Raw genomic sequence first — 22093 nt, 5'->3', positions numbered from 1 at the left:
TACTATCACTACCCACTCCTCTGCATGCTTGATGTGAAGTCATTAGCCAAGGCCCAGTCATGAAGTTACTTCATGCACAAACTCTGTTTGCTTACACTTGGATAAAGGATGAAACCAAGAATACAATTTCTTGGCATCTTTAATTTAACCAAGTGAAAAAACTTTCAACTTCAATTCTAAGTGTTGACTTACAACTTGAACGCAGACTATGTACTGATCTGTATATTGTTCCAATTACCACATATGATTGTAGTGTTTTGAGAAGCTTTTCTCCAGACACCTTGTCATATGCCTTTTCCAGATCTACAAAACTTAAGTATGGATCCATGTCATATTATTATTATTACAATGTGACACTTCCAAGGAATCATAATGGAAGGACATTCTGCTGTACTCTGCTACATACATCTCACTGTCTTTCCTACTACTTAATTCTCCAATTACAACACAACATTACCATCATTGCCATATCCACCCAATAGACACTTGAATGTGATCACTCCCTAATTTAACTATTTTTTCCTGGTCCTATTAACTCCCCCTACCTTCTGCAGTCATTAAGTTATTCCTCCTTCACAATCCTAGCAAAAGAATCTGATATTTCCTTTCACATGCTCTGCTAATTTCCTTTCACATGCTCTGCTAATTTCCTATCATAATCTGATTTTGTCCTCTTTACAGTGAGTTACTGCCAAAAATGGATATATGTGAAAGTATAAAGCAGGTGATTATAATAATCTCTGTAGTCAGCATCAGTATGTTGGGTTGATGAGCTGAGCAGAAAAGATGTTGACAGTACATGGAAATTCACAAGGCAGTATCTGACACACGCAATGTATAATTGCATACCAAGGGATGATCGAGTAAATAGAATAGGAGTGAAATGAATGAACAGTGAAATCAAGTGAGCAGTGAAATCTGAAGCTTCAGCAACAATGCTTCTGTAATTAAATTAAAACAAACAGTTTCATTATTGCCTGTGATCTTATGATTAATTTCAGAATCATAAGACCACCATGATTTAAAAAAACCGATGACTGGCATAACTTACCAAAAATTTGCTATTCACTATCGCTACTTCCTATCTCAAGAGTGGTTTCAAACCGTTCTAATCCAACCTTGAACCATTGTAGTATCCATCCACCCTTTTTTTCTTGAACTCTTAAATGAATTCCAGAGGGAAATTTCTCCTTCGGCATTGTTTTCCTTTTGAATATTACGTAAGGAGGGAACTTTTTCCCATGTGCAATAATTGCAAGCATGATTGTGCATCACTGTTTAAACTTTTTTTGTACATGAGGCAAACTTTTAAATTTAATTTTTTGTAAAGAAAAATCAGGGGGTGTGAGATATATGCGAGGGTGGGTTATATTTGAATAAATACAGTATCATGTGGACTGACTGGGGATCTTCACTTATTTGCTGATGATGCAAAGTTGGGAAAAATTATAAGTAGCACTGCTGATGTTATTTCTCTTCAGGAAGATTTGAATGCATTCTTTCCACAAAAGAAAGAAAAATGGCTACTGTGGCTACATCCTAACCAATGATTTGTACATAAACAAAGGCAAATTCTTGTCCAGATTTCATCTTGATTATGAATACTATGTAAAAATAATCATAATTTAAAATTATGAGTAATGGAAATAGATAAGTATAGTTGGTGATGGAGCCAACCTTTTATCAACTAAAGGCAAATTTACACATAATATAAAATTTAGATTATATTAAGGATAGTTAAAAGAACATACCTGGTAGTACAACTCCAGGAAAAAAGTATAACAAGATATTTGGAGCCGAACTTAATGAGTCAAAACATGAAAAATGAGAAAGGCTCAGTTATGTGAAATTTAGATACAAACAACTGAATAGCAAAAACAGAACATGAATATAAATAGTACACAAGGAAGTGATGAATTGAATAACCAATAGACTTAGAATCTAAAATTAGGAAACCTAAAATCTGGAAATAAAAAAACTAAAATGAAAGAATAAAATTAAACAAAAACTAGTATAGTATATATAGCTGGTGTCCAAAAGCTAAGGACAAACTACATTTTTATCTGTATATGAAAAGTTTTCATGACTACAGCCAAATGTGGATATAAATTTATTGCTAGCATACTAATAAATTGTATTTACACAAAAAATGTGTTATAAATTTCATACAAATTAAAGTGAAATATGTTTTTTTGCAAAAGTTACAAATTTCCTAAGAATATAGTTAAGGAGTTAACGTGCAGCTTGCAGAAAACAATGTAGAGACATTTCAAACATGGAACATGTCCATCCCGAAATGTGAAGCAGCTCCCACAACATCATACCATGTGCAGCACAAAGTGATTCAAGAGTTCTTGAGGCAAACTGGCCCACTTTGTTTTCTGGAGGGAAATTTTGAGCAGCAATGCACTTCCCTATTGCATCCCAAATGTGTTCTATGGGGATGTGATCTGGGAAATATGCTGCTGTCCACTCAATTCGATTAATCTCAGAATTAACTCCACTGCTCGTTCAGGATGTGGTATGGCACTGTCATCCATAAAAATGAATTCTTCACCTACAGCACCACACAACAATCAAACAAGATGTTGAAGAAATTCATTGCAATACTGTTCACCAGTCATAGTTCTTTTTTCCAGCACTTGTAGCCAGGTGCATCCCTTAAACATAATGCCTCCCCACACAATAACCCCACCACATCTATTTCTTTCAAGAACATTCTTGCGATGTTAAGCAGTACTACCACGTTCACAAAAGATCAAGTGCCATCTAGAATAAGAGAAAGACTAAAATGACTTATCTGTAAAGAGTACATTAGCTCATTAGTGTGATGTCCAATTTTTATGGATACAACACCACCAAAAACCTGCTCTACGATGAGCAGTGGATAAAGGGACACAGACTACACACCTCTAGACCTACTCGTTGCAGACATCATGCCACAATTTGTTGAGATATCTGTGTACCTGTGCTTGAATGAAGCTGACTTGCAAGCCAACCTGCCATGGTATATCAATTATGTTTTGCTGTTATAACCAAAAATCTGTCTTCATGCTCCATGGTAGCAACCTCTTAGCAAAAATGTCTGGAACACGTTCCACTGATCTGAAGTGCTGTCCAGAGTCTGGACAGCACTTCAAATCAATACTATGTGATGCATAGTATATATAGTAATAATACAATACAATACTATGTGAGATTCCAAACTCTCTGGCAATATCAGTAATTTTGCAGCCTTCCTCAAGCTTTCCAATAAGTCTTCCCCACATGAAATAATCTAGATCAGATACACAGATATGAGAGCAGATACGCTAACCACTCGGCCAGCCAGGCTGGCCGAGTGGTTAGCATATCCGTTTTGTGGAAAAAAATATGTCATCAGATGATGAACAGCAGAAATTAAAATTATGTATATATGTATTAAAATTATCAGTCATTTTACAGTTTTTTTTTCCATTAGCATTCTTATTACTACAATTGATGGCAACCAACTCTCAGAACCATTATCTGCAAATAATTCAACAGACCTGTTTACCCTTGAACATTTAGAGTCAACACTTTAACAATGCAAGGACCATAAAAGCCAAGGAGAAGATGGTATCAATATGGAACTTTTCAAATGCTCTGGAGACAACTTCAGATACAAACCAATAGAATTCATGAATAAAATCCTAAATGGCCAATTACCACCAGGAAATAGCCAAAATGATATGATCGTCCCCATTTTCAAAATAGGCAATATTATGAATGTCAAAACTATAGAGGCATTAGCATCACATATAAAATACAGGGTGTTTCAAAAGGATGTATACAACTTTGCAGGTGTAAAAACTCGATGTTACATGAAATAATAATACCTCTAATACATCGATTTTTACAGTAGGAACACACCTTAAATACCTTGTATAAAATATATGCTTCCTATGTCTAAATTTTGTATAAACACCAAAATAAGCCCAAAGGGAATTGATTCACTCGTTGTTTTAAAAACAGAAGTAGGATGTTTGAAACCAAGGGTAATGTCTATAAGTTGGCATGTTCCTTTCAAAAGTGTTTACAAGTCCTGTAGCAGGTGACCTTCAAGGTCAGTATTGAAAAGGCACGGCTGGCATCAAACGGAAAGTCCTGTAGGCCACAGCTGGATTAAGGATGCAAAAGGGGAAGAATAAGATTTGTCGGTGAAAGTTCGAGAACTGCTAAACTCGTACTGTTGCCCAGGGTTCTTATAACTAAGTGCAAGACATGCATGGGGACATTTGGGGTCCCATGACCTTGAAGAAAAGTGCAGGGGTAATGAGATATATAAGGCTCGGAATTTTGTTGAAGAAGGCTTCCTGTTTTCATCTTGCGTGATCTGTCCACAAGAAGTGCCAATTAGTTCCAGAGGGGGAAGAGATGGGAGTCCATCCACAAAGGGAGTTTCTAGTCCAAAGCCAAGAATAAACCAAAGGTTACAGTCTAAGGAGAAATCTTGCCGTATTGGTCCAAGCCTTGCCGCTCTGATTACGTACGCACATACCCACCGACCTATGCAGTTCCTCGCCGGTCAGTTCCAGACGCTGGAAGAAACCTATCCAGTACCCCGTTGGCAGATGCAATCCCTCGACAGTGCCCTGAGACTCCTATCAAGGAAAGGAAGTAAACACAGAACGGAGAAGAGACCCCTGAAGTACCGGTAGAAAGTAAACAGAACAAGGAGGGAAGACATGTGCAAGACAGTCAAGGACCAGTATGTTCATTTCTTTTATGTGTGCGAATTAAGACAATTCCCCTAAAGAACTGTTTGGTATAGAAAAATAGAGTTATATTGTGCATGAATTACTCATAGATCTGTATAAATGATTGATAAGCTAAACATGAGTGTAGTTGAATTCCCTAGGACTTAATTGGCTACTTGAATTCTCTTTTAACAATTGTATGTGCTAATTTAAACGCTTGTTGTAAATAATAGGAATGTTTAATCTAGAAAGGATCAAATTATGCTAATGTGATCACCAGTCTCATAACTAAGTTCTTGAGTTAGAGAGAAAGGACCTAAGAGATATACTGTATGCATGGTGCATGTGTAAAGGCTGATTATGATTATTATTTGCACCTAAAATATTTGCTTATTATATGTGAAAAGTCATTAAAAAATTTGTAATATGAAATGTACCAATTGAGAGGGCTTGAGAGAGTTCATTAAGGATCATACCTCAGAATATATTCAAAACCTAGAATTTCTAAAGTGAATGAAATATTAATTTCATGTATTGTATATAACTATCTGAGCAGCAATTAAATTTTGATTGTTTATTAGTACATAATGATTCTGTCTCAGTTTAATCTTTTTGCAATGCACTGATCACAAATAAAACTAATTCGGACCTGTAAGGTGGGAACCCAGAAGTTATTGGTTATTTGAGTTCAATATAGAAATTTAGGCCATGACTGTAAACCGTGCCTAAATTAAGATATGAATAAGTTCTTTGTTCAACTAGGGTATTAATGCTTTCTTGTGTCTTAAGGGGAACTTCTTAGGCGCAGTCTTGAAATCCAAATAAATATCTAGAGATCCCAGACACAAGAGGGAGTACTTTAGAATAGGACAAAAAGGGAGTAAACCGGAAGTAAGATTAAGTCTATAGAGAAACCCCTAAGAGGAATTAGAAGTCGATATAAAGTAAAGAGATAAAGTGATATATTACGAACAACAACAATACAGCATATGAGTAATATATTAATAAGAAAACATATAACAATATAACTATAAATAAATAAGGTAAAGAAAGATAAAGATATTACAATGTCGCAGCATCAACATTAACGATAAGGAACAATAACATCAACGAGATAAAACATATCAGAAATAGCATATATAATGATAATGGCACATATTATTACACAGGAGAACAGAGAATAACTCAGAACACATACAAAAGCTGAGTGTCATAATGTAGTGAAACATCAATTTTTGGTCATGTAATTTTATTACCAAATGACAACACTAGATGCTGTGATATGCCACGGCATTTGGAAATGGCGACTTTCAATGAGGGTGCAGAGCAAGAACATTGTGTGTTTTGGTTTGAGAAAACAAAGTCTGCAACACGAGTTCAGAGGAATTTCCACATGCAACATGGCAAAGAACCTCCTGGTAGACACATAATCTACACATGGAACAAGAATTTTGTGGAAACAGGCTATTCTGTGCATCATCCAAGGTCAACAGGAAGGTTGTGTACTGACGATGTTCTTGTGGAAGGAAAAGTTGTTTGAGAAAATTTCCAGAGAAGACCTGGAAAGTTAACAGATGGACATCTCATCAAATGGGAATTCCACATGTGACTGTGACATGTTTCACAACAGCGTCTACATTTAAGGCCCTAAAAATTTACTCTTGTACAACATTTGAAGAAAGATAAGAGGATGCGCCAGGATTTCCATATAGAAACAATCAGTAGGACAGAAAAAAATGAGGAGTTTTTGTACACAATCATTTTCAGTGATGAGTGCACTTTAGACATAGGTGGGTAAATAAACACTCAATGCATAAATGGAGGAAGCAAAAATCCACATGCCATCATAGAATATGTTTGCAACACACCAAAGGGCTAACCTGTTTTGTGCCATAAGCAAGTGTATGGACACGCCTGTTTTTTTTTTTTTTTTTTTTTTTTTTTTTTTTTTTTTTTTTTGGAGTCTACCATTACTGGTGCTGTGTATCTGGAAACACACTACTTGAGTACCTAATACCACAATTAGATGATGATGAACGCTTATATTTCCAGCAAGATGAAGCACGTCCTCCACTACCTGACAGATGTAAGATTGTACCTCGACACCAGTTTTCCAGGCAGATGATTTGATGGAGGGGCACCTGTAACATGGCCACCACATTCCCCGACCTTACACCATCAGATTTTTTTTTTTTTTTTTTGTGGGGATTTGCAAAAGATCGAGTGTTTATACCAGCACTACCAACCAATTTGGATGAGCTGCATTCCAGAATTACTGCCGCCATTGCTGAAGTTACGCCAAGTATGCTCTGCCATGTGTGGCAGGAAATTGATTACAGATGAGACATCTGCAGAATTACTAGAGGCAGTCATGTCGAACTTTATATTATGAAAATATTTTTGGAGAGAAACAAAATGGTTTCCGCAAAGGCAGATCCTGCACTGATGCTTTTTTTCATTCTCAAGCTCCTGATAGAAACAAAAAGAGAATTCAATTTAGAGATCCATATATTATTTATTGATTATAAAAAGGCTTTTGATAAAGTTACTTGTAATAAGCTACTGGAAATTTTAAGAAACCCAACATTCCTAACCAGTTAATTTAAGCAATTTTCAATATACAGGTAGTCCTCGACATATCACGGGGTTACGTTCCAACCTCTACGTCATAAGTCGATTCTGATGCAAGTCGAGGACTTTTGTTAATTCTTGATTTGTTTGATTTCTGTTATAATATTTTCATAAATCAAGTTTCTATATAACTTAAAACGGTGAAAAATGTATAAACTTACATAAACATTTATAAATTATTTATTAGCACATACAAATACATAAATAGAAAATTAAGAAAGAAAAATTTAAGAAAAAAATACATAAGCACATATCAAAAATGGTGCACTTACTTTACTTTGAAATTCCTTTAAATATTAGTTAACATAAACAAAAAAACTTATTAACAGTGTCTTTAATTAAACAGGTGAGTAACTGTCACTTATTTGGATGATATGGTTATTTCTCGCGATCAGGAGTAGAAATAAGAAAATTGGTTAATGTTGTCTGTTGAGTTTTTTCTTTCTTTCTTCATATATTTCGTGATAACATCTGACTGCTTCTCGCATTTGCTTTTCGACTTTGGTGAAGTGATCAGTGTCTTCATCCATATTTTCGAGTAGCTGAAATCCTTGATTTAGTTTAGAAAGTACTTCAACTAATCCTTTTACAGTAAATTTTTTTTAACGATTTCTCTTCTTTGTCTTCCTCGTTATTCCTTTCTTTCCTTTATTCCTACAACTCTTTCGTTTTGGAAAATCAAGTCTTGATCAGTCAGTTCACTTTCTTCGTGATCTGCTAATTCTTCTGTATCAGTAATATTGATATCTAAATGTAGTCTTCTTGCAATTTCAACGATTTCTTCCAATTTGTTCTAACATACTATGCTCATTGTACTCTTTGAGTGTCTCCTGCAGTAGTAACTTCTTCCAAATTCCTCGCATACATTGTTCCGATACTTCCTTCCATGAAGTTCCAATGTTCTGGATACATGGTTTAATATCGTAATTTTTCCAAAACTCGCGTAATGTTATAGTATCATTGTCCATTGCTGTTATTGCTTGAGAAAATGTAGTTTTCAGGTAGCAATCGAACCTTGATCCATAGGCTGAATCACAGCTGTTGTATTAAGCGGTAGATACATCACATTTATATTTTCATTCGAATTGCCGATGTGAAATCTTACTGTGAAGAGGATGTCCTGGAGCATTGTCAAGCAGCAATAGAATGTTAAAAGGAATGTTTTTTCAAGACAGCAGGCACGTACTTCTGGAACAAAACAATTTAAGAACCAGTCTTCAAATAAAATAATTGTCATCCAAGCCTTAGGATGACTCCTGTCATCCTAAGGCTTGGATGACAGGAGTCATACAAGAAGTAAAACATTGACAAGAATAAATTGCACTGGCAATTTATTCTTGTCAATGTTTATCAAAGCTCTGGGGTTTTTAGAATGGTAAATAAGAAATGGTTTTAATTTAAAACCAGTGGCATTTCCTCCAAGAAGAAGCGTAATCCTGTCTTTAAATGTCTTAAAAACCAGGCAGCAATGTAGCTTCTCTGTGAATGTAAGTTCGTTCTGGCATTCTTTTCCAGATCAGTCCGGTTTCATATACGTTAAAAATCTGCTCTAGTAAATATCCTTCATCTTTTATCATCTCTTTCAGATTTTTCTTGAAAATTTCGGCACTTTTAAAATCGGAACTAAAAGCTTCTCCTGATATTCGTATGTTCATCATCATCATCATTAAATTCCTGCCATGTACCCTCAAGGGGTGTACAGGATATGACAGTACTACATGAAAAAATTACATCATTACTAACTTCCTATCGACAATTTTCCTCCAAATCAGTCTATTACTTGTCAAGACCCCAACATTATCAGATATTATATTTCTATCGTCTAAGGCACTTTGTACCGTATCAATCCACCTATATCTTGGTCTTCCTCTGGGTCGTTTTCCTGCCAACCTGGCAGAGAACACTTGTTTTGCTAATCTTTCCTCTCCCATTCTATTTAAGTGACCATACCACCTGAGATTAGCTCTGCTAATGCATTCCTGGATGCTGACAATGTCAAGTTCTTTCCTAATATCCTCATTTTTAATATGATATTGCCATTGATGACATCTGTTCACGCCTCGAATCTTTCTCAGGACTCTCATATCTGCGGTCTCTAGTCTTTGGTCAAGTGTTTTACTTCTGACCCAGCTCTCAGATCCATAAGTTAAAACTGGTTTGAACACTGTCTTGTATACAGCTAATTTAGTGTTCCGACTAATTTCTCTCTTATTCCATATGAATTTATTCAATTGACTTCCCACCATACCAGCTTTGCTGATTCTGTTGTCTATTTCTATATTTAAGTTACCATCTTCAGTAAAAATAGTGCCTAAATAGCCGAAATATTTCACTTGCTCCACAGGTTCTCCATTCACAACACAGTTGACATTTTCAATGATTCTGCCTATTTTCATTGTCTGTCTTTTTATTGCTGACCTTCATACCATATCTATTACAACAGCTATTCAATTTAGTCAGAGAATCTTGCAGACTTGTAGTGGATTTATTTAGAAGTATAACATCATCTGCAAAAAGCAAAGAGCTGACATTAACATCTCCAATTTTGATATCAGGTTTAATACTACTTTCCTTCATAATGTGATCCATATAGATAATGAATAACAGAGGGGATAATGTACATCCTTGTCTCACACCAGATTTAACATTAAACCATCTTCCTGCACTTCCTTCAATTCTAACTGCTGACTTACAACTCAAATAAAGACTGAGTATGGCTTGATATAATGCCCCATCGACACCACATAACTGCAGCGTATTGAATAGCTTCTCTCTAGACACCTTGTCATATGCCTTTTCCAAATCGACAAAACTTAAATACAGATCTTTGTTATATTCCCATGCTTTCTCGACTATTTGTCGTAAAGTGAAGATCTGATCCTGACAGCCTCTATTTGGCCTGAATCCAGCTTGTTCTTCACCAAGCTTTTCTTCCACAATTCTTCTCAACCGTTTCTCAAGTATACTTGCATAGATCCTGCCAGGAACACTCAGTAGGGAAATACCTCTGCAATTCTCACATTCAGTTTTATTTCCCTTTTTATATATGGGTACTATGAGAGCTCTACTCCAATCATCGGGAATTCGTCCCTCTGTCCAGGCTTTCTGAACTATGCGGTGCAGCCACTGTAAGACTTTTATACCACCATACTTCAGCATTTCTGGTCGAATATCATCTACTCCTGCGCTCTTTCCACATTTCAAGCCTTTGATGGCTTTTTCTACTTCAAGTATGGATATGTATTCCTGACGGCATGCCTGGTCAGTGTTTTTTTATCACTGTGCTGTCATCACTGCTTGTTTCATTTAGCAGTTTTTCAAAGTAATTACTCCATACTTCAACGATATCTTTTTCTCCTGTTTTCATGTCACCTTTATCATCTCTAACTCCTTTAACAGCACTCTTTCCTCCATTCCTAAATTTTTTCAACAACCTCCAGAATATTTTGCCACCTTCTTGATATTTATTTTCTATATTCTTGCCAAAGTCCTCCCATGACTTTTGTTTAGCTAGTTTTACACACTGTTTAGCTTTCTTACATTCGTCTCTGTATTCTGTAAGAGTAAAAGCTGACTTATTTGCCAGGAACTTTTGATATGCTTTCTTCTTTTTCTTCACTGCCTCTTTAACTTCCTGTGTCCACCAGGGAGTTCTGATTTTTTTATCCTTGCAAACAACCTCACCACATGCCTCTCTGGCAGAATCAATCAATGTTTTCTTCAGAATTTGCCACTGAATCTCCAAGGTTTGATTCTTGTTCTCAAACTCTTTCATTTTCTTTTCAATAATCTTTCTGTATTTTAGTCTACAGTTCACATCTGAGAGCTGCTCAACTTTTATTCGCTTTAAAACTTTCTTACATGTTATTCTTTTCAATATGAAATTCAATTTTATCCTGCTCAAGACTAAATAGTGATCGCTTCCAATTTCAAATCCTCTGTACACTCTGGTGTCCTGCACCAAGGAGAAAACATCACTATCAACAATAACATAGTCAATGAGACTTTTCTTATTCCTAGCCTCTTCTCACCATGTGAATTTGTGCACATTTATATGTTGGAACATGGTGTTAGTAATAACCAGTCCATATCCTGAGCAGAAATCCAACAGATATTTGCCATTATTATTAGCTTTGCTCTTTTCTCCAAATTTTCCCAAAATATTTTTGTATGTCTCACAATCATTTCCTACTCTGCTATTTAGATCCCCAACAAATACCAACTTTTCCTTTTTCATTGTGTCAGTTGCTTTTTCTAAAGCATCAAAAAATTCCTCCACTTCTACCTTAGTAGAACCTTGGGACCATAGGCACAAATAAGACTCATTGTCCAGTTCCCCATTCTCATATTTGCCCACATTACTCTACTTGAGACTGACTGCCATTCAAGAAGATTAGCCTCGTATTTTGTGTTGAATATTATGGCTACTCCTTCTTTTCCTTGATTGTCATTGCCTGAATATAACATTTTGTATTTATTGCTCAGAAAGATCTCACAAGTTTTGGTCTTTTTTGTTTCAGTCACCCCTATTATGTCGATCTGGTACTTATCTAATTCCTCAGCTAGCTCCATTTCTTTGCCATTCAGGCTTCTTATGTTGATAGTACCGATCTTTAACTCTGGTGATGTTGAATTGGGGTTTGTTTTCAGATTTGTTCCAGTAGCTGACTTTTTGCTGTTTGCCCTGGTTTCCAGGCGAAAACAACGGGGGCCTTGTTTAACCGGGCGACGCCCCAGCCGGCATGAAATTTTGTCATGTTGTACCATCATTTTTTTATTTTGGTTTAACCAATAAGAATACAATTTGGTCAGCTAAATCCCAAATTGCCAGCCCATCCTCGTTCGTTCAGTATCAAAGTAGATACCCAACAGGGTGCACCACGAGACGGTGAGGATTGGACATTAGGTCACAACCCTGGTCGGTTCTCCGAATTCCTTTAAAGGCTATGTGGAGGTCTCCTCTCAGTTATACAGCTTTGACCCTTAAGCACCCCTATATTCGTATGTTATGTAAGTTAAATCAGTTTTGAATCGATAAAACAACCTTTACTAGCGTTAAATGTATGTATGCTTGCCGTATTTATCTTTTTGTTGTTTCCTTAAATTGTCATATAGGCTGTGTGCTTTTGTTTGAATCATAAACAAACTGAGAGGAATATTCTTGTTGATTAGATCATGTATGCATATCATTAAAAGCTTCTCCATTTCATGAATTGGCCCTTCTCTTTTTTTCGTTAAAATTGTACATTTCATAATAACTGCCCTTTTAGCTGCCTCCATTATTCTCGATTTATCATTTATGATTGTTGAAACAGTTCAATGCGTTAGTTTTTCTTCTTGTGCTATTTCACCGACTTTCTTTCCTTTGTCATATGTTTTAATCACCTTCATTTTAACATCTAAACTTAAAGCTTTCCTCACCTTCTTTTTTATGTTGAAATTTTCATCAGTAGTTTTACTTCTCTTACTGGACATGATAGGATTACGACGAGATACAAAAATTGCAACAAGAGAAAAACGAACACTTCGCCTGCTGATTAGCAACTAACATGCCAAAGGCTGTGATAAGTTAGAGGTGGATGAATCATAGCAGCGGCTATTGCTTATTGGTGATAGGCTTTGCTTGTCGACTAATGGCGACGCGGCAATGCGCTTTCAAAAGCAATGTGGTATGTATGTATGTGTGTGTGTATGTATATGCTGGCGGCAAAGTTAAATTAGAGAATTTTTAATAATAATAATTTTGGCCGTCGTAAGTCAAGGACTACCTGTATATGTATATATATATATATATATATATATATGTAGAAAGTATTTTTACCTTGGGTAAAATTATGTTAAAGATACCAAGCAATTTTAAACTTGGTTTTTACTCCATTTTCCAAGTAAGCAAACAGACAAAAAGTCAAGTTTGCGCCTGCAATTGATGCAAGTCTAACTGATCCTACAGGTAGTGCAAGACCAGGGCAACTCGTGGTAAAGGTGGGGCAAGCTCCGATCACTAATCTTAATATTTACCCTTAATGCCAAAACACATCTCCAAGAAGGGGATGTATGGTGTTTTGTATTAAAGGCAAGGGGCCACTACCCAGACCGGTTTCGACCTTTACTGAGGCCTCATCAGTGGGAGCTAGGCTAGAATACCAAGATTTAGTAATACAGAGCTTGTAAGTATTTTACCAAAACAAGTTACCATAAGGTGTTTTAACCTTATTAAACAAAAATCTCTGGAGGAGATATAAATGTAGAAAGTATTTTTACCTTGGGTAAAATTTGCTTACTTGGAAAATGGAGTAAAAACCAAGTTTAAAATTGCTTGGTATCTTTAACATAATTTGTTTGAGACATAACATAGTTTGAGAGGAAAGAGTCACCCCCTTGGAGTCGAGTTTGCTCTAATAGCACTGGGGGGGGGGGAGAGAAGAAGTAAGAGAGAGAGAGAGAGTAGAGAGAAAGAAGAGCAGAAGACCAGTCTCCAGATATGATATACTAAGTGTATATTGAATGAAGTAAGATCAGGTCTAGCTTGGGCATCTCAAGTTTGCCATTCCCATACTCACCAATGTGAGCCCCTGAGTCTCACATTTTATTTAATATATATAATACATACTAGTCAGTTATATATTGACCCTCTTTATCAATGATCTCTTGCCATCTGTCCACCAACTTCATTATGCCACGTTCATAAAACTCCTGAAGTTCACTGGCAAAAAACTGATCCAGGTGTCTTTTGACAGCCTCCTCATTAGCGAAGGTTTTCTCGTTCAGAGAATTCTGCAACAATCGGAATAAGTGGTAATCGGAAGGTGCCAGGTCCGGTGAATACGGAAGATGTGGCAAAACATCCCAGCCAAGATTTCAATTTACTCTGGGTTGTTAACGATGTGTGGGGTCTGGTGTTGTCGTGGTGAAAGACAACTCCTTTCCGATTTGCCAGTTCGAGACGTTTTGTGCTAATTGCACGGGTCAGTCGCGTTAACTGTGAACAATAGACAATTGAATCAATCGTTCTGCCTGACGGTAACACCTTGTAGTGGACAACACCTTCATAATCCCACCACACAGAGAGCATGATCTTCTTTGGGCACAATCCCGCTTTCGCGGTTGTTTGCGGCGGCTCACTCTTGTGCCCCCATTATCTTTTACGTACCACGTTATCGTACACGGCCCATTTTTCATCTCCTGTAATCATCCACTTCAAAAATGGGTCATTTTCGTGGCGATGTCGCAGCGAATCACAAATGGATACGCGAGCAGTCATATCGGCCTCAGTCAATTCATGTGGCACCCAAACATTTAGTTTTGAAACATATCCCAGCTTATGCAAATGGTTTTCATCATTTGTATGGGATATGTTCAGTACTGAAGCAATCTCCTGAACTGTTTGTGACGGATTTTTGTCGACGATATCCTTCACAACACTCGAACCAACCTCAATCGGATGACCGGTGCGAGGTGCATCACTGAAGTCGAAATCTCCAGAACAGAATTTGGCAAGCCAGTTTTGGCATACGTGTTCTGTTAAGGCACCATCCCTATATACGTTGCATATCTTTTTATGGGCCTCTGCAGCTTATTCGCCTTTTTTGAAATAAAAAAGCAAAATATGACAGTTATGTACGTTATTTCCTTCCATTTCTAAAAATATGTTACACACATGCAACTGAAGCAAGCTGAATGAAAATTCACTGAAAGGTTATGTGAAATGTCGCCTTTCAACTGTGCAATAGCGTTGCATGGTAGCGCAAAAATAGCGAAAGACGAAGCGGCGTAAACTTGTACTAATGCATAACCGAACAAACTAATTTGCCAACCCAATACATCGATCTTTATATATATATATATATATATATATATATATATAGAGAGAGAGAGAGAGAGAGAGAGAGAGAGAGAGAGAGAGAGAGAGAGAGAGAGAGAGAGAGAGAGAGAGATGGAGACAATAGAAAGAATGAATGAAGGGAGACTTCCCCAAAGAGATACAGAGACATTAACCTCAAGGGAGAAGGAATAGAGGGTGGACTCTGAAAAGATGGGAAGAGACCGTAACAGATCACTAGGCCTATCTATTACTGGAAAGGAAGAAGATTCTCATTACTAGTTTAGGCTTCAATAACTCACCTCTTACCACATGACCAATTAGAAATTGATATTCATGTTTAAAGAAAAAATTTATAGTGTTTTAGATTAAATGTACTTACCAGATATCTAATAACTGTAATATTTCAATGATAATGTATTCTAATTCACAATTTGTAAGTGTACAGTAAAGTCTATTATTGGTTGTAAAGACACTCTTCCTTTTGCTAATGATAATGTGTCAGCCATTACTAACTTCTTGCTTGCTGCTTAGTGTGCCCATTACACCAAGGAAGCGAGAGCAGGAACCCAGACAAAATGAGAGAAACAAGAGTAAGGAAGTTGGAGAATGAAGACTAGAGAATTTTGTTTTGGGAAGTTTCTGTAAACCTTGACATTTGGAATGTGTTAACAGATGATTCCAAAAAAGAATTTTAATAAGGTGATTCCTATGAATGAGAGACAGATACTGTAAATAAATGAAAACCAACAGGAGGAGATATGTAACGGGTGTTCTATTAACAATGATCGAAGAAATGCTAAAATGGAAAGTCCTCTTTCTGTCTCAGTGACACCAGTGGTATAGATGAATCATTTTCTCAGAAACAAGTGAAGGAATTAGAGCAGGGATCGGCAACCTTTTCAGACTCGCAGGCCACATTCAACTTTTATTTTTAATAATCAGGCCGCAAGCATTTAATTAAGAGATAGTAGTGAGTGAAAATTAAAAAACACAGACATATTTAAAGTACCAGATATGAAACAAGCATGAAAATAAAACTCAATGAAAAATTATTATCACATAAAAACAAAGTAATATAGTTTGTGCATCACAATATGTGTGTCTCCTTCCTTAATGTGACTTTTGTGATTCCCTTAGCAAAGTTATCTATATCCACTTTACAACCTGAGGTGCAAATTCGAATCGAAGCATGCAAAGTTCATCAGTCAGGTTGAGAAGAAAATTTGTTTTTTCTAATACTCATGGCAGAAAATGCTTATTCACAAATTATGTGCTTCCAAATGTGACTATCATCTTCTTTGTGAAACTGATTAACACTTCAAATTTTTTTTGGTAAGCATCGATAAAATTTTTGGATATTTTCTAACAAAAATGCGTTCTTTAATGTTTCATTGTGCTGTAATTCCAAAACTTCCATCTGTAGTTGGTTTGGTATGTCATCAATGTTAACATTAAAAGTGTTCAAAAATAATCACATTTCGATGCTACTTTTATGAAAATCCACAATACTTGTTAAAACTTCCATTTGTAAATCTTCAATAATACCAATAAGTTTCCTTTTGTTTGTATTTCCAAGTTGCACAGGTGATATCACGAAGTATAGGTATAAAATAATTTTTAATTTATTCATATTATAAAATGTATTATTTAAATAATTCAGCATACGGGCCACATGCCATGTAAGTCTGGTCAATCTTTTATGGGCTGCCAAAAATGCACGTTTGGGCCGCATGTGGCCTGCAGGTTGCCGACCCGTGAATTAGAGAATCTGAAACTACAATGGACACTAATCAAAGAGCTCAACTTTCCTGATACTTTTTATAAAACATTAAAGGAAACATTAAAAAAACATAAGGAAACTCATCATCTCATCTTCCTTATACCCTCTTTTACCTTGCGGTGTCGAGGGTCCACTGTTCATCGGACCTCACTCCGTTTACAGGATAAGGTGGTCAGCCTTATGCCCCGGTGTATCCTATGGCCTGTAGTGTTGAGTTCTCAAGGCCAGTTTGCCTGCTTTGCGGGATGAAAAACCCCATAAGGAAACTCTTCTGATAAAGAATTTGTGATTGTACTTTTATAATTAAATTACCTGATGTAATTTGAGACAGAAAAAGGACTTTCCATTTTAGTAATTCTTATATATATATATATATATATATATATATTTTTTTTTTTTTTTTAATTTGCTGTGAAAACAGGGTTCTCAGTCTAGTGGACTGATAATAATATGTAAAACAATCCAATACTAGAATGAGTCAGTGCATGAGTGATTCTATCTTCTAGAGATAACAAGAGAAATTTAGAAAGTCTTCAATCTAATTAGTTTTATAAAATTATTAATTATTATTATTACCCAAGACTCCATGGAGTCAGAGACTCATCTGGGAGGTCCTTTTATCACAGCTCATCATACCATGCTTTAAACACACTCAAATTCTCTGCAGACACCACACTCTCAGGCAAGGCATTCCAACATTCGACAACTCTGCATGAAAAAAATCTGCCTCTCACTCTCCTACTCACGTCCTCCTTATACAGCTTCCAGGGATGACCTTTGGTTCTCCCCTGATATCCCACTATTTTCTGTAGAACCTCTCCAGCATTGATCCTATAACAATCCCTTAATAACTTGTAGGTCTCTATCCTATCCCCCCCCCTCCTCCTGTCCACCAGATTCTGCAAGTTACATCTTCTCAATCTTTCCTCATACTCGGCATTCCAGAAGTTAGAAACTACCTTAGTCAGTCGCCTCTGGACCCTCTCCAACATCTCTTCATCCTTCTGAAAACCAGGTGACCAAATCTGGACACAATAGTCCATGTGTGGCCTAATCAAAGCCTTATACAATGGAACAAGAATCTCCCTACTTCTACAAGTCAGTGTCCTCCACATCATTCCCAGAAGCCTTTATGATGTCTTCGCAATTTTGGCTATGTGTCCCCCTAAATTTCAGAACCTTATCCAATATCACCCTCAGATCTCTCATTTTCTCCACTTCCAACAATATATCCCCACCAAGCATAAATTCTGCATCCCTTCTTTGTTTTCCAAATTTTAAAACCTTACATTTTACAACATTGAACTCACATCCCCATTCCTGTGCCCAATCACTCAATTTATTCAAGTCTTCTTGTAAGGCCACAACATCTTCTCTACTCTTCATGGTTCGCCCAACTTTGCATCATTTGCAAACAACTGAATATCTCCATCCAAATCTTCATCAATATCATTAATATACAAGTTAAACAGTAATGGCTATAAAGACCTCTGAGGCACACCACTAGTGACTTTCCTTTTCCTGGATATTGCTCCCCGATACATAACTTGTTGATACTATCACATAGCCAGTCTCCAATTCAATGCACCAATCTAATATCCAACCCCATCTGCTCTAGTTTGCTTATCAACTTATCATGTGGTAATCTATCAAAATCTATTAAATGTACTTACCAGATATCTAATAACTGTAATATTTCAATGATAATGTATTCTAATTCACAATTTGTAAGTGTACAGTAAAGTCTATTGTTGGTTGTAAAGACATTTATCTTTTATATAAGCTTTATTTAGTTTTATTAAAATTATATATATATATATATATATATATATATATTTTTTTTTGATCTTGAGTCGATCACTTTTTCACCAATTGGATATGAACCCTTGTGGATTTTCCTAACAGTCAGTACAAACACAACAATGTGTGAACACTAAAGCACATATAATAGGATACAAGTATGTCTACACATTATCACCACTCTCTATCAGCACTCTCAAACACCAGGACCTCTCTGTCATGTTTTTTTTTTTTTTTTCAAGTTTATTATCTCATAGTATTTACACAAATTCCAATTCCTTCCTTTTGCATGCTCTTTCCCCGTTCTAATCTATGTCCATCATAACTGAAGTCCTATGCAACAAACTAGTCTACAGCAATAATCTATATATTTTGTCCTAGCTTCTATCCCACACTAGAAATATTCAAATTCACTGCTTCTCTCAATCCTACCTTCTGCTATCATCAACAATACATCTTCCCCATTCATCCAATCCTTCCTAAAAATATAATGCTTCTTACATTCCATCCTTATATCATCCTTCATCAACCGAATATATCACTAATGACAATCATTCTTAGCCAAGTCAAATTAACTGCTGCCAAAAAAGTTCTCACCTTTATTCTGGTATTTGCATACGAGCTTATGAATTCTAGTGTCACCTCATGTGCAAAACTAGCCTTGAAACACATAATGACTGACACATTCAACATTTTGTGATCATCTTTGTTCCCACACTAACATGCATGAAAGGTGTCTGGGCATTATATTAAATTTAGTTTAATCCTTTATCCAAGTGTAAGCAAACAAAGTTTGCGCCTGAATTAACTTCAAAACTGAAGCAACTTGTGGTAAAGGTGGACCAAGCTCTCATCACTCTTTGTCAGTCTCAGTATCTCCCATAATGCAAAGCACATATCCTTGCAGACATGTATAATGTCTATGCATTAAGGGAAGGGCCACTACCCAGACCGGTTTTGACCTTTATTGAGGTCTTGTCAGTGGAAGCCAGACCCAGAAGTGGTGATACCAAAGCAGAAGCAATGGAGAAGTCATATTTACATATAAGAGTTGCCAAAAGGTGTACCACCTTATTATTAAATTACTCTGGATTTAAAGATGTTGGAAGTTTTTTCCCACTTGGTTAGACTATATTAAATTTAGTTTAATCCTTTATCCAAGTGCAAGCAAACAAAGTTTGCACCTCAAGTATCTTCCAACAGGTGTCTGGGCACATACATTTCTCTATTCATGTTTTCATGTTTTTTTTTTTTTTTTTTTTGTACTTCCAATCTCTCACTGAATAACATTTGCTTGAAACATCTAGCTCCAAACTATTCAAGTACAATCCATCAGTCATGTATATATTTTTTGTACATCAATTTCACTCTACCCAGCTACAAACTGCATTTCATTACTCTAGGCATAACCTGTACATTGAGTCATTTGAAATCATGGTCCTTCTTCTCAATTCACTCCTACCATACTGTGACAAAGAGACTTACATTCTCTCTTGTTTGCTCTTTTTCACTCTTGAAGTAACTCATTAGTATCTTTTCTTATTCTACACTGGTCACATTTTAAATCATTTGCACCTGAAAAAAACAATCAATTCTTAACTCTTTAATTTTCCATCATTGCATTTTAATAGTCTTACTAATATCCTTAATATCTGCACTACAAAACATATCTTCATCACCAATTCATCAAGTACATCTCAAGTGTACTAGATATTTCTCCTTGCTCAAACTCATGCTATATCTAGACAATAAGTAGCAAGTTATTTCTCGCATTAAGGCTACCTCTTTATTCTCCTAAGCTTTCATCTATACTTTCATGTTATCATTTGTAATTTGTTCACCTATGCTCATTCCCATTTACATTCTCTATGGCACTCACATTTTCATCAGAAGTCACCACTCCACTATCTCACTTATTAAACAACTCACACTTCTGCTACTCACTTGCAAAACATGTTCAACTTAATCTCTTGTCATTTTCACTTTCCATCCACAAATTTTAATCCTCAGTAATGAATACATTTTACATACAGTGCATTTTGTGAAATCCCTCATATTAAATTCTCCAGAATGGCAGTCAAGATATCATCTGTGGGACTATGTAAAATGCTTATTATTGCATATTGTTCAAACAGTATGCAATAATAAGCGATTCACTATATAATCATACATACTCATTAAAACAAAGAAAAAAATAAGGTAAAAATAAGGTAAAAAGTAAGGTAAAGTAAAAGATAAGGTTAGGTAAAAAATAAGGTAAAAAGGTAAAAATATTTACCTTTCTTTTAATGAACATTTCTCTACATGTTCCATTTTGTTAATTAAGTTATCTAAAAACTTAACTGGATCCAGCTGTTTTCCTGAGTCTGCATGAAGGGCTTCATTCACAGCAAGACATAGAAGTATAGCACCATTGTAGCCATCTTTGTGAAAATGTGTAATCTTGGCAGTTTTCTCAACTAGCTGATGTTAAAAATAATCAAAATGCATTGATTTTTTTGGGGGGAAAAAAGATTTAAACTAACAATAGCCAAGTTATTAATCATATTTATTTCTGTCCATATCTATGTGGTATGACTTTTTTTAAAAAAAATTAATGTTTTATTGGCATTTTATTGTAATTTATATGAAATGAGGTCAATAATGATATTTATTATACAGAGGTTTCCATAAATTAAGGAACAAAGAAAAAAATCATAACACAAAAACTGTATGATGAATTTTTATGCAATCTGGTGAAAAACAGTTTTGGATCATTGTACACGAAGACAAGGAGCCAAAACGAGAGGTCAAAATGAGATTTTCAAAGTACCTCTAAGGAATGTGGATCACTACTCACAGCAATACAGTACTCACAATGATATTTCATATCTATATCACTACTCACAGCAATACTGAATGCATAAGTTTCTATGATTCAGCAGTTCTGTAGACAGTTTCTGGTATTGAGATGACATGTTTGAAGATAATTAATGAGTATAATAAAATATAATCCTACAAGTTTTGTAAGTTGTTAGACTTACATCATCAGTGCTATCAGTAAATTGTACAGAAAAGAGACTAGAAAAATTAATTACACATAAATAAATAACCAGAATAAAAGCTTTAAACTGATTACTGTATATGTGTTGGAACAATGCTAGCTGCTGCTGCTGTCACGTTCTGTAGCAACATGCGTGTCGTATGTCAAAACTATGTTATAAAATACACTAAATACATATAAAGATGAAAATCTGCAATAATATACTATACAAACACAAATTTTGTTATTTGTGTTCCTTCCCATTTGGCCTTCATAGCAAATGCCACAAGAGCACGAATGTCATAAACTCCTAGTTTTCT

The 22093-nt window shown here is 35.7% G+C and overlaps 1 protein-coding gene across 2 annotated transcripts in view; it reads right to left on the bottom strand.

Annotated features, from left to right (window-relative positions):
- LOC150110534 (ADP-ribosylhydrolase ARH3-like) overlaps window positions 1-22093 on the bottom strand; it is a 171376-nt gene that overhangs the window by 88953 nt on the left and 60330 nt on the right. For both annotated transcript variants that reach the window (XM_090394609.1, XM_090394604.1), the window contains exon 4: window positions 21030-21214. In XM_090394609.1, coding sequence (XP_090250735.1) covers window positions 21030-21214 — 185 coding nt within the window. The remainder of the gene's footprint in view (window positions 1-21029; window positions 21215-22093) is intronic.

This window comes from Typopeltis vanoorti, chromosome 1 (genome assembly GCF_054136105.1).
Source record: "Typopeltis vanoorti isolate ZY-2024b chromosome 1, IOZ_Tvanoo_1.0, whole genome shotgun sequence".
NCBI classification, from domain to species: domain Eukaryota; kingdom Metazoa; phylum Arthropoda; class Arachnida; order Uropygi; family Thelyphonidae; genus Typopeltis; species Typopeltis vanoorti.
Note: the sequence above shows the minus strand (reverse complement) of the source record. Positions and strands in the feature narration are given on the sequence as shown.